The 11,346-nt window shown below is 53.9% G+C and overlaps 1 protein-coding gene across 3 annotated transcripts; it reads right to left on the bottom strand.

Moving 5' to 3' along the window:
- Positions 1-6,138: 6,138 nt before the first annotated feature.
- Positions 6,139-10,397, bottom strand: Rpl38 (ribosomal protein L38). 3 transcript variants are annotated; one of them, XM_015503541.2, is made up of 5 exons: positions 10,298-10,397; positions 10,063-10,099; positions 9,840-9,900; positions 6,576-6,698; positions 6,139-6,207 (listed from the first exon to the last, which is right to left on the bottom strand). In XM_015503541.2, the coding sequence occupies exons 2-5, from the start codon at positions 10,063-10,065 to the stop codon at positions 6,182-6,184; spliced, it is 213 nt and encodes a 70-aa protein (XP_015359027.1). In that variant the 5' UTR covers positions 10,066-10,099; positions 10,298-10,397; the 3' UTR covers positions 6,139-6,181. The 3 variants fall into 3 exon arrangements, with proteins under 3 accessions (XP_015359027.1, XP_015359028.1, XP_048651753.1); XM_015503542.2 differs by having other exon boundaries at positions 10,268-10,326; XM_048795796.1 differs by having other exon boundaries at positions 10,207-10,317.
- Between the last annotated feature and the right edge of the window lie 949 nt (positions 10,398-11,346).

Here is an 11,346-nt window from a genome sequence, read left to right as displayed (position 1 = left end):
GGGGACCTGCTCTTCTAAGGTCCCTCCGCCTGGGAGCCTCCCTGAGACCCACACTGCCCACGCCCACCTTCACCCAGCTCTTAATGCAGCCACAGGGACCCTCAGGCTTGGACACCTGCGGCATGAGCTAAAGCCCTGTGTACGTTTTGCTTCCAGGAGTGCAGGGTCTCTCTCTCCTGTAGGTGCTGTGGCTGGACAGCTGCAACCCCGAGGCCCATCATCTGGTGACGTCTACCTCTGGGTCCTGTTAGGTGCCAGGGACCGTCCATCCTATTACATGATCATTACTTTCCATGAGCACTTGTAGATGAGGGAGGCAAGTCTCAGAGAGGGTAAGAAACCTGCCCAGGGTCACACAGTGAGACAAGTGGAGTCCAACACCCCCAGAGGGAGGGCCAAACTACTTGGCTGCTGCCGCTGTAAAGGCCCGCCCCAGAGAGCCCTCAGCAACTGTCCAGAGTTACTCTGGCTGCCTTGGTTATCACAGTCACCCAGGCTTGGCAGAGCAGGTGGCCTTGAGGACTGAGATGACCTACCGCAGAAGCCGCCCAATTCATGCTGTGAACTGACCGGCTGCCTCTGGTGCTCAGGAGAAAAGGAAAGACCGGTGGTCAGAAAACAGGGGGACTTACAAAATAGGAGGAGCAGTGGCCACGGAAGGGGTGCCCTCTGGAGCCCAGCACAAAGGATGTCTGGGGCAGGACGCTGGGCGTAGAGAGGGGCAGGGACCATAAATGGTCCCTCCAGCTCAGCTACCCACAGTCCATGGGACCGAGGGCGGGTGGGGCAGGCACAGACCCCTCAGCCCAGCTGCTGGCAAGACAGGTGCTGCTGTCCGGGAGCGGCCAGAGGGGGCCTCACCACCCCTCCTCCACCCAGGGGTCTTCTTGATCCAGCTGGGGGCTTAGATTTCCTCCAATGGACAGAAAAACATGATGGGGACCCGGGAACAGGATCTGGGGCGCCCCCCTAACAACACAGCTGTTCCTGAAATCATATCGGCTTCCTGACGCCCTGGTGGGAGTTGGGGAGCCCCGAGCTAGTCCAGGCAGCGCTCCAGGCCCTTCGCCTGGCAGGGCGCAGGGAGAGGCAGGGGCAGGCACGCCCCCTGAACTGCCTCCTGCGTCCTCCACGGCAGGAAGGTGGATTCTCCCCTCCTCCAGAAGGACTGGCACCAACTGCCTGGGCCCAAAGGCAGCAGGCCACTAGGGGTTATTATTAGACTCCTGGTCACTGTCCTTCTTAGGCTTCAGGATCCCCTGGGCCCTAAGGAGGCAGCCCTGGAAGGGGAGGAGCAGACAGGGGCCTCAGGGGACAGCCTCCAGAAAGGCCCCCCACAGCGTGGGGGGAGGGGTTGGGGAATCACCCATGACACCCCAGGCGAGGCCGAGGGGTCAAAGTCCTCCCACCTGCCAGAGCACTGGACTAAGGCCTCTTCCCCACTCACTGCCCCGCCCCAGCATCTCTACCCAACCAAGGAACTGAGTCAGCAGGGCCACAGGGCCGGGCTGGACTTGAGCACACCTGAGACGGAGCCGCGGGCTGCAGTTCCGTCTGGACAAGGGTCCGGCAGCCCGGGCTCTGTCTGTGGGGTGCAGAAAGGGCAGAGGGAAGGGTGGGCAGAGCAGGGAAAGGCAGAAGTGCCAGGACAGGGGAGTGGCGGGCCAGGAGCAGGAGACCCCAGAATTTCAGAGCCTGGAAGGCATGCGGGTGGGGGACGAGCCAGGGATGGGGCAGCGCAGGCGAGGACAAAGGGAGGGGGTTGGCTGTCAACACCAGGGGACGATGGTGCGCGGTGGGGCTGATCCGGGACGACCTTCCTCCCTGAAACAAACACAAGCGGCCGTGGGCTCCTGCGCGCGAGAGGGAGGTCACCACGCCGCCTCCCCCAGCCCTGCAGCCTTGCAGAAGGGGCCCAGAGAGAGGTCCCGGCAGCGGCTCCCACCCTGCAGGCAGGGTGGGGAGGAGGGGCGCTGCGGACTCCGGAGCCTCAACTCAGTTTCTGCCCAAACTTCCCCCAGGCTATCCTGGGGAAGGCAGCATCCGGTCTTGGAACCTCACAAGGGGAACTTCGGGGCGCCGCGCGACATCCCCGCCCCTCCAGAGCCAGAGCTGCCCGGTCACGAACGCCCCAGCCCCCACCCGNCAGCTGAGGGTCACTCAGGCTTGCAGGTGGGGGAGGAAGGGGGTGCCCCGGCCTGAACCCAATCTCGGCTCAATCCTGGGGAGCCCAAAAGCCTGCTGTGCCCTCTGGGCTGGCATCGTCTTGCCCCGACGGTGCAAGAGGTGGAAGAAGTGCGTTTCAGTCTCGGTCTCCGCGTCTCTTACTAGTGACTGAACATCGAATCAGTGTGAGCTGTGCAGTGCAGCTCGAAGTCACAGCCCGAGAGCTGGCTCGCGGTTCCAAGGGCTTATCCGGGTGGGTAAACTGCTATTGGGGGCAAAAGGACCCAACCCTGGGTCACTCGTTTTAAATTCACTCTCAATCATATATTGGCCCATCTGTAGTGTAAACCATGTCCACTCGGAGAAATGACTCGGTCGGTCCCTGCCCTCCAGCTCCGCACAGCCTGCCCGAGCAGCAGGCCCTGAGTGAGGTAGAGGTGTCTGGTGGACTGAGAAGTTTTGATTCCTCCTAGCAGGAGGGTCAGGCCGGCTTCCAGAGCAGGGTAACTTTGGGCTGTCTAGAGGGAAGGGAAGGGGCCATGGGAGCCCAGGGAGGGATGAAGCGCATTCGGCAGCACTTAGACTTACCAGGTGCCAGGCATGGCTCCATCAGTGAGCAAAGCAGCCGGAAGCCATTGCCGTGTGTCCTTCTGTGTGGACCACTGTCTGCACAGGAAGACATGTGTCTTAAAAGGTGCTTGGGGGAAAACTGGAACAGGGTGGGGCAGCCATCCTCAGCAAAGCCCTGTGGGCCCTTGGTCCTCACGCCTTTGCACACTTAAAGAGCACCCAGCCTGCGAGTACAAACGGCTTGTGAGCAAGTCTGGGGGCAGTGGAGTGAGGGAGGCCTTACCGCCCCTCCTCCACCTAGGGGTCTTCTAGATCCAGCGGGGGTTTAGGTTTCCTCCAGTAGACAGAGAATATGGTTGAGCTCGGGCTGGAGGCAGGTGAGGGGCAGGGAAGGGCTTGTAGAGGTCGTGGGTGGTGAAAAGGGTTGTGCTGGGTTGGGGCTTGGTGGGAGGGAGCTCTGGGCAGCCAGCCTGAGGGTGGTTAGCGCATGGGTGAGAAAGGGGACTCAAGGGAACACGAGGGACTCCCAGGTTTCCATCTTGAGGCCTGCATGACTGCTAGTGGGGCCAGTGTACAGCCACTGCCTGTTCTATCAAAGATCCTGGGGCCAAAAGAGCAAGCCCTGTCCTGCCCTGCCCCTGGGGCCTCTCCTCTGGGCCAGCTGGAGCCTGGCGGCTGCCATCTTGCCTACACATGCCCACAGCTGAGGCCAGAGGGGAGCAGGAGGCTGGGGAACACTTTGTTCTCTCCTAGGGGTTTCTTTCATGAGTGCTGCACATTTTGTAGGACACCTTCCTTGTTCTAGGGATTCTAGTGATTAATAAAACACACACATCCGGTCTACATGGTGTTTAGTCTAGAGAGGGCGGCGAGGCGGGTTTGAAGAGCCCGGTGTTGGGATGAGGAGGCAGGACGGAGTTGCTGCTGGGAGGTTTCTTGCAGAGCCAGAGTGGGAGGAGTTGGTGTATGAGTTAACTGGGGTGTCCTTGGGGAGGCTTCTGAGTGGCAAGAATGGGACCCTGAGGTCAGGGACCAGGATAGGTGGGGCTTAAGAGGGGACATCAGGCAAGTGAAACCCACAGTGGATGCTGGGGACGGCAGGGACAGGGCTCTGATCACACCTGTGGCTGCTTGCCAGGGCCTGGGGACTTCCAGGGTGATTGAGTAGTGATCACACAACCATAAAGGTTTATCAAAATTCATGGAACTAGACTCAAAGGGTGAATCTCATTGTGTATAAATTATGCCTGAAAATTAAAAAACAAAATAAAAACCCCACCAGAAAATAAGTACTTATATTTAATATAAGACAAAAGGAAAAGAAGCTGGCAGCAAGGGCCATGTCACACACAGCCCCGCAGCCACGGCTGGTTGCTAAGATGGACACGAAGCAAGTTACCAGGGGCATTTTATAGCTCACGCCCTCCGTGGGCACTCCCTGAATGTGGACATGATTTACAGCCACAGCCTATGTCCCCTGCAACCTGGGAGAGGCACTGCTGGGTGCCTGGTATACCTTCCCACCTGTCCTCCTTCTCCAGTCCAATAGCACCCACGGCTAAAGCTGCTCAGCACCCTGAATGTCAAAAGATGTCCTTCTTCTTGGAAAAAATAAAGTCCCAGCTGTGATCACTGTAGTGCCTTAGGGAAGGAGGGCAAATCATGGGATGACAAACAGGAGGCGTCTATCTTCCACTCAGGTCCTGGTGTTCACCTGAAGATCTGACTCTGGACCTGGTGCAGGGGAGCCCCAGAGTAGGGCCCGGGTCAAGAGGAAGCTGGTAGAGGACGGGTAGGGTGTAGGGCACTGGGTAGGTGAGCTGCAGGCTCTCCCTGGGAGATGGCCACAGCTGAGTGGTGCTTGGAATACCAACGCCCAGATTGATCTTCTGCCAGTAAGACAGCAAGCCTTCCAGCTGCTTCCCCCAAGGCCCACTGACCTAGAGGGGAGGCCAGGAAGCAGAGGCCCAACAAGAATAGACCTCCCAGGGTTCCAGAAGGAATAGCTCCCCCATCCCACCTGAACCAGCAGCCTCCAGGTGCTTTCTACAGCCGAGTTAGCCGCAGCCTCACAAAGCAGTGGCAACCCTGACTGGTGTTAACCCTGGTCACTTGGGTGAAGCACCCCAAGTGACCATAGCACAAGCCAGGGTAGGAAGTGCCGCATGAAAGGATGCCTTCTCTGGACCAGGCGGCCAGACAAATCCCTGTAGGGTTCGTCTCCTAGGAGCGGGGACAAGTCTCTGGATAATGTGCTGGGGACAAAGAAAGCCTAAGTGGTAACTCACTCCCCCTTGGGAATCCTAAATGTTTAAAGAATGGGAAAGACCGAAAGCTGCTGACAGAGCCACCTCTGGGTCTGTCAACAACCCAGGGCTCCCTGTGCCACCCTCTCCTGGAGTAAACAAAACTCACGCCTTTCAATGAATTCATGAGACCCAAGAGTTCTTACAAAAAGATTGGTGCTTGGTGTCACAACCTGCTTAAGCACTTAAAGTGCAATACCAAATACACTTTTTAAAGAGATGGAAAATCATCTCAGGAAGGATCTACCAGCTACTGTTCATTTGTGGTGGTATGGCGCCACCTTGTGGCCCACCTCAACATGACCCAATGTTCCTAGTATAAAGTGTTGGAAGTTCAAAAACTTGCACACATTAGCCCATTTCACTGAGTAAGCCAGTGACAAGGAAAGGTATCAATGTGGTTACTTTCATTTCAGGAAACAGTCAGAAGTGGCAGGACAAAGTTCTAATAGCCAAGGAACGAGCCTGGCTGGCCCTCGCAGGTCAGATTCACCTCCTTCTAGACCAGTGAAAGCCCATCACTGTCCCGGCTTCTCTCCAAGGCTGGAGGGCCCAGCTCAGACCTCTGCAAGAACCACTCCTTCCTCTGAAATGTCACCTGGGCTGGAGATTTGTCTCCACTCCAAGTCCTGCCGCCTCATGCTAGGCTAGCATAATTCTGAGCCCCTATCTCACGCTGAAAAAAATCTTAGGCTACCTTTGTGCTCAGCAACACCTCCCTTTCACTTTAGTCAGTAGGAAACCCATTCTACCTAACCCACTCTAAGTCCCAAACGCAGACGGTGACTCACACAGATGCCCAGCTCTTCTTCCTCTTCCCATGGGGGCTTCCCGATAGCCCTGTCTTGTGGTGCTTGGGATGGGACCCAGGTCCTTGCACAGGCTAGGCAGGTGCCCTACCCCCGAGGCAGAGCCTACCTACCTCTACTATGTCTCAAACAGGCCAAACAGAAGTCTGGCCTTATTTGTCTACTGAGATCCCAGCCCTAGACTTGGGAGACAAGGAGGTGGCAAGCAGGATCCATCACCCATCCCCAGCAGATGGCACCACCCAGCAGCACCTCTTCCCCAGCTTCAAAGACAAAGGACACATAAGGCTTTTTAAACACTTTAATGCAGTTCAAATCGGCCTGTCTGATTCATTTCAGTTCCTTCACTGCCAAACCTAGAGGGAAAGACAAACCAAAGCAAGTCATTTTTGTGTTATTGCCGTCCTGATTTTGTACTCCACCTAGGGCTCATAAAGAAGGTTTGGATTAAAATCAAGCTAGTATTCGATAAAAACATTCCACTCAAAACTTGGTCCATTAGATTTAACTGATTGTTCTCCCTGCAAAGTGGGGGTCAGTACAGCAGCCAGTGTGGAGGGCTGTGAGGATCGAGCCGTGCACTTCCTTTACCCAAGGACTCCACTCCAGCACTGGGTCTAACTGCAGATGGCGACTCCTCCCCGCACTACCAGCAGCAAGCGCAGACACCCAAACCACACAAGGGCAAACCAGGACCCCCCACACTGTGGGCGGCCTAACTCACCTGGGGGCAGGGACTGCTTCAGCTTCTCTGCCTTCTCCTTGTCTGTGATGACCAAGGTGTAAAGGTACCTGCTGCATCGAACTTTAAACTTCACATTATCCTTGTTTTTCTTGATCTTGACAGCTACCAAGCAGAGCAGAATTTGTCATTAAATCATGTCACAGAAAACAGATGCCTCACCGTTTGTGCAAGAGGCACTAGGGACTGCAACCGGCCAGTCAGTGCCACTGCAAGGGCCAAGTATGCGCCCACCCCCTGTACTGTCCCTTTGCCTTCAAGATCAAAATATGGTGTTGGAAACCTACATTTCCCCCTATTAACACTTACAAGCTTGGGCCTCTCTCAATTTCAACTCATTGATTTATGTTTAAAACAGGTTTTTTTGGTACAGTGAACACAACATTGTAGAACATTCTATACTGACCTAATTTATCATTACTTGGAAGAAAAAAAAAAAAAAACAAAAAAAACCCAAACTACTCTCTGCAGGCATTAACATGCAGCTTCTCCTTCAGGATATCCCAGCCCACTCATCTCCTAAAATGTATGTGGTCCCTGTTTTCTGGGTGGATGCTGGGGACTGCAGGGACAGGGCTCTGATCACACCTGTAGGGATCACAGATTAGACAAGAGCCTCAAATGCACCTCAAATTCAAAGGGGCAGAGTCTGGTTAGGTAGAGTCTGTGTTAGGTCAACACATTTCCATCCATCTGGCTACTAGAAGAGAACAGCTTCCCAGGAGAAAGTTAGCCATTTCACGCACTTGTCAAATCCCTTGTTCCAGCTTCCTTAAAAGCCACTCACACACTTCCAACAACTCTGTTACAAAAGCAGTGAAGTGCCTATTGCTTCAACCCAAGTACCTCACCAGACAAAAGCACACAGCACTTGGCCTCACAGAAGTAGCACAAGATTAACTTGCACTCCTACTCCTACGACTCCCATTTCTGCCAATAATTGCTAAAGGGGCCCCTCAAGGAAGCAGAAGCACCTGGCTCAGAGCCTGCCTGAGGCACTGGTTGGTTGCCTTGGCTCATCCTTGTAACAAAGCCAGGTGCCTAGATGCTCATCCAAGCGCCCGATCCTATTTCAGCATGCCCACATGAAGTACCCTGCACTGCCCTGCCGCGGCTTCACTCCTGAAACCCAAGTGGAACACCATTTCTTTTTACTTATTAATTTATTTGTTGATTATTTTTGGTCCTGGGGACTGAACCCAGAGGTACTTAACCACTGAGTCACATCCCCCAGTCTCGTGACAGGGTCTTGCCAAGCTGCTTAGGCTGGCCTCCAACTCCCAATCCTTCTACCTTAGCCTCCCAAACTGCTGGGAGTACAGGCACAAACCACCAAGGTTAGCTGAACACCACTGAAGGCACATGATCTCTTAAAAATGTTATTTTAGCATTACCACACTAAACAACTGATGCAGCAATTCCACTTCTGGGTACATATCCAAAAGACATAAAAACAAGAAATATTCGCACACATGTTCACAGCAGCATTATTCACTACAGCCAAAATGTGCCAGCAAAGCAAAGCCCAGCAACAGATGAGCAGGGATGAAGATGTGATGTGTGCATAGTAGGAAATTTAGCCTTGAAACAGGACAATCTGACATACAACAACACAGATGAATCATAAGGACACTATCCTCAGTTAAATAAGCCAATCAAAAACCGAAAGGTTCTACTAATACAAGACAGCAAGAGTAGCCAAAACCAGGGACAGAAAAGAATGGTGGTGGCCAAGGGCCTGAAGGCATGAGGAGTAGGTGTTAGATGAACAGAGCTCTGGATGCTGTGCTTATGCCAATACACTGCATACAATCTAAAAATAATGAAGAGCACAAACTTTATGTGTACCATAATTTAAAAAAAATTGGTTTATTCATCATGACCCCCATCTAAGTTCAGGTTTCCAAACACATCCCCAAATAAATCCAATGTATTTGGTATCAGAGTCCCTGTTAAGAAACTTAATAGGCCATCCAATTTGGATCCATGCGCCAATCTTGAGAGACAGAAAATCACGAGTCCTACTGCCACCCACTTTAAAGAGAAGGTGGCCTTGTGTTAAACTTGTCAGAACAGTGATAAACTGCATGGTTAGATCTAAAACTGACCAGATAATAGATTCTCTATAGCATGACCGTGTGCACAACAAGCACTCCATCACCTGCTGTCCCCATCAGGGGCAGGGAGGCATCCTTCCCACCAGATACTTGCTCCCATAGGCATCACCAGCTCACAGTAACAGAGGATGAAAGGTGACAGGCTGTTTTGGGTAATGGATACACAAGCATGTCCGTCCCTCCCCATCTCCCAGCCACCATCTTGGTCCCACCACTGACAGCCTTACAGATGCCTGTGCTCAGTTCACCTCAACACACCAGCCCAACCCTGTTCTACTGCCACAAGCACCTGGCTCTTCCTAAGACAAATCTGTGAGAGGAAAAGGAAGTTTTGTCTTCTGGGGTTTTTCATGTGGCAGGGAAAAAAAAAAAAAAGACCCCAGGTTAAAGTAACAAAAGGTAAAAAATTCAAGATCTATCTTGTGTTAGACACATATCCCCAAACGACCTTGAACTATAAGAAAGAGATACCCAAGTGCCCCACCCCCAAGTACAGGGCAAACAGAGAAGGCAGCAGGAGCTCCGCAGCTGAAATCCTGCACCGCTCCCCTTTGGTACCAGGAATTGAACCCAGGGTCATGTAACCACTGAGCCACATCCCCAGCCCTTAAAAGTATTTTATTTATAGACAGGGCTGGTTTTGAACTTGCACCTTCCTGCCTCAGCCCCCCTGAGTTGCTGGGATCAGGGTGCCTGATGAAATGTGCTTTTTAATGATTTCGACCCATCACCTCTATCCCTTTACTTACAAGCTGTAGAAGGGACACCGATAGATGCCTGCCTACTTAATAGTGGAAGTGTGTGTGGCCCACAGTAGGACCCCAACAGGATACCTAACACTGAACTCGGTGTTTGCAGAAGCCCAGAATTTTTGTGGGGTAAGGATTCTACTCAGAAATCCTCCTCCACACACAATAAAACAAGTGGGGATCGAACCCGGGGATTCTCTACCCCCGAGCTGCATCCCCAGGCTTTTCTTTCCTTCTGAGCCAGGGTCTGGCTGAGTTGCTGAGGCTGGCCTCGAACTTGCCCTGCCCCTGGGGTCACAGCGTGCATCGCCAGTCCCCGCTCTAGGTCCCACCCGGCCCGCGCTCGCGGGGCCCACCGCCCGGCCGTTCGCCGCACTTACATTTGGCGTCCTTTCTCCTGGCGGTGAGCAGGAAGTCTTTGATTTCCTCAATTTTCCGGGGCTGCAATACACGGGGACGGAGCATCAGCGGCAGCGACACCCTCTACGGCGACGGTCAAGCCCACCAGCCCTCGGCCTCCGAGACCCTCGGAAAGACCCTCTCACCCTCGCCCCGGGTCCCCGCGCGCCTCCCGGGAAGGTGCCCGGCAGGGGTCGTACTCACCATGGCGACGAGGCACGCGGAAGGCGAGGACCGGCACCTGCAAGGGACAGTGTTCGGCGTTAACGGGGCGCGGGTCGTGACCCCGGCTTCCACTCCCAACCCGACATACCGGCTCCAGCACACTCCCGCCTTCCCCTCCCGCACCCTGGGCGCAAGCCTGGGGTCCCCACAGTCCACCCGGCTGCGGATTGCCCCGGATTATCACCTCTCCCCGCGGACAGGCGGAGACACTTACAACTAACGCCGAGAACCGAAGGGAACGGAAAAGAGCGAGCCTTCCGTTTCCGGGCAGTTAAACCCTCCCAACGCAGGAAACTTCGTACGGTGTCTGCAAAGGATCAAGAATTATGCGCGCGCCCTTTCAATTTCAGCAGCCGTGCCCCCTTCTGGTTTAGGTTAGTAGTGCAGCTCCCTAAAGTAACGGACCGCCCTGGCTGCTGACCAGACCTCCTGCCTTCCTCCTCCTCTGTCCTCCACATTCGTTCCTTCCTCACCCTTCACCTTCCACTCCACCTTCTTACCCCAAAGTCCCCCACACCCCAGCTTGGCTTTCCTAGGTTTTATCTGAGAGTCGTTAGACCTGTGCATTGGCTGTACATGCAGAGAATTCTTTCCTAATTTATTCTGTGTACCTTGAGCGCCTCTTGTTGGGGATTCTCACTTTTCCATCATGTCTCTTTGGGGGACACCTGCTGTCGTCCAGCCAGTGGTGCCTTCCCATTCACTGGTTCCCATTCCTTTATGAATCGGTGTACACAAAAAATGAAGTTACTACTTTCAGTAGTTGAAGTTACAACACCCCCCCACCCCACACACACACACATCGCAGTGTGACAGGTGGCTTCGTTGCTACCTGAGGCTTCCTGGCCAGATTCCCCAGCCCAGTTCCCATCCCCACCACCACCTCTTCAGAAGGCTCCGGAACATGCAGATCTCCCCACCCCCATAAGATAGGCTCTGGTTATTGGTTTTATTTCTATGTTCTACTTTTACTTTATTTTCAACCTCTCTGCAAATGTCCACATTTTATTATATTTTGTTTCCCCCAATTTAATGACCACTCAGCAGAATGTAATCGCCTTGTGCTCATTACCGCAGAGTAGCCCTCTCCGGGAGAAACTGCCCTTTGCTAGGAACTTGATCTGGACTTGAGCTTCTCCCCTCTCGCCCCCACCCTCCCTTCTGATGAACAGGCCCAGGGTGAGCCCTGCCTAGGGGTGCTGGCCACACCGGGAAAGGTAGACCAGTGGTCCTTGCTGCAGAGAGATGGCCAACTATTCTGAT

The sequence above is a fragment of the Marmota marmota genome, unplaced genomic scaffold (genome assembly GCF_001458135.2).
Source record: "Marmota marmota marmota unplaced genomic scaffold, marMar, whole genome shotgun sequence".
NCBI lineage: Eukaryota > Metazoa > Chordata > Mammalia > Rodentia > Sciuridae > Marmota > Marmota marmota.
This window is presented reverse-complemented; position numbering and strand designations above follow the sequence as displayed.

Excerpts from the sequence above, each read along its gene's own strand:
- Rpl38 (XM_015503541.2), bottom strand. Across the intron at positions 6,699-9,839 it reads CAGGAGAAAGGACGCCAAAT|CTGTCAAGATCAAGAAAAAC; the intron begins GTAAGTGCGGCG and ends TCTGCTTGGTAG. Across the intron at positions 6,208-6,575 it reads GAAGCAGTCCCTGCCCCCAG|GTTTGGCAGTGAAGGAACTG; the intron begins GTGAGTTAGGCC and ends CTTTCCCTCTAG.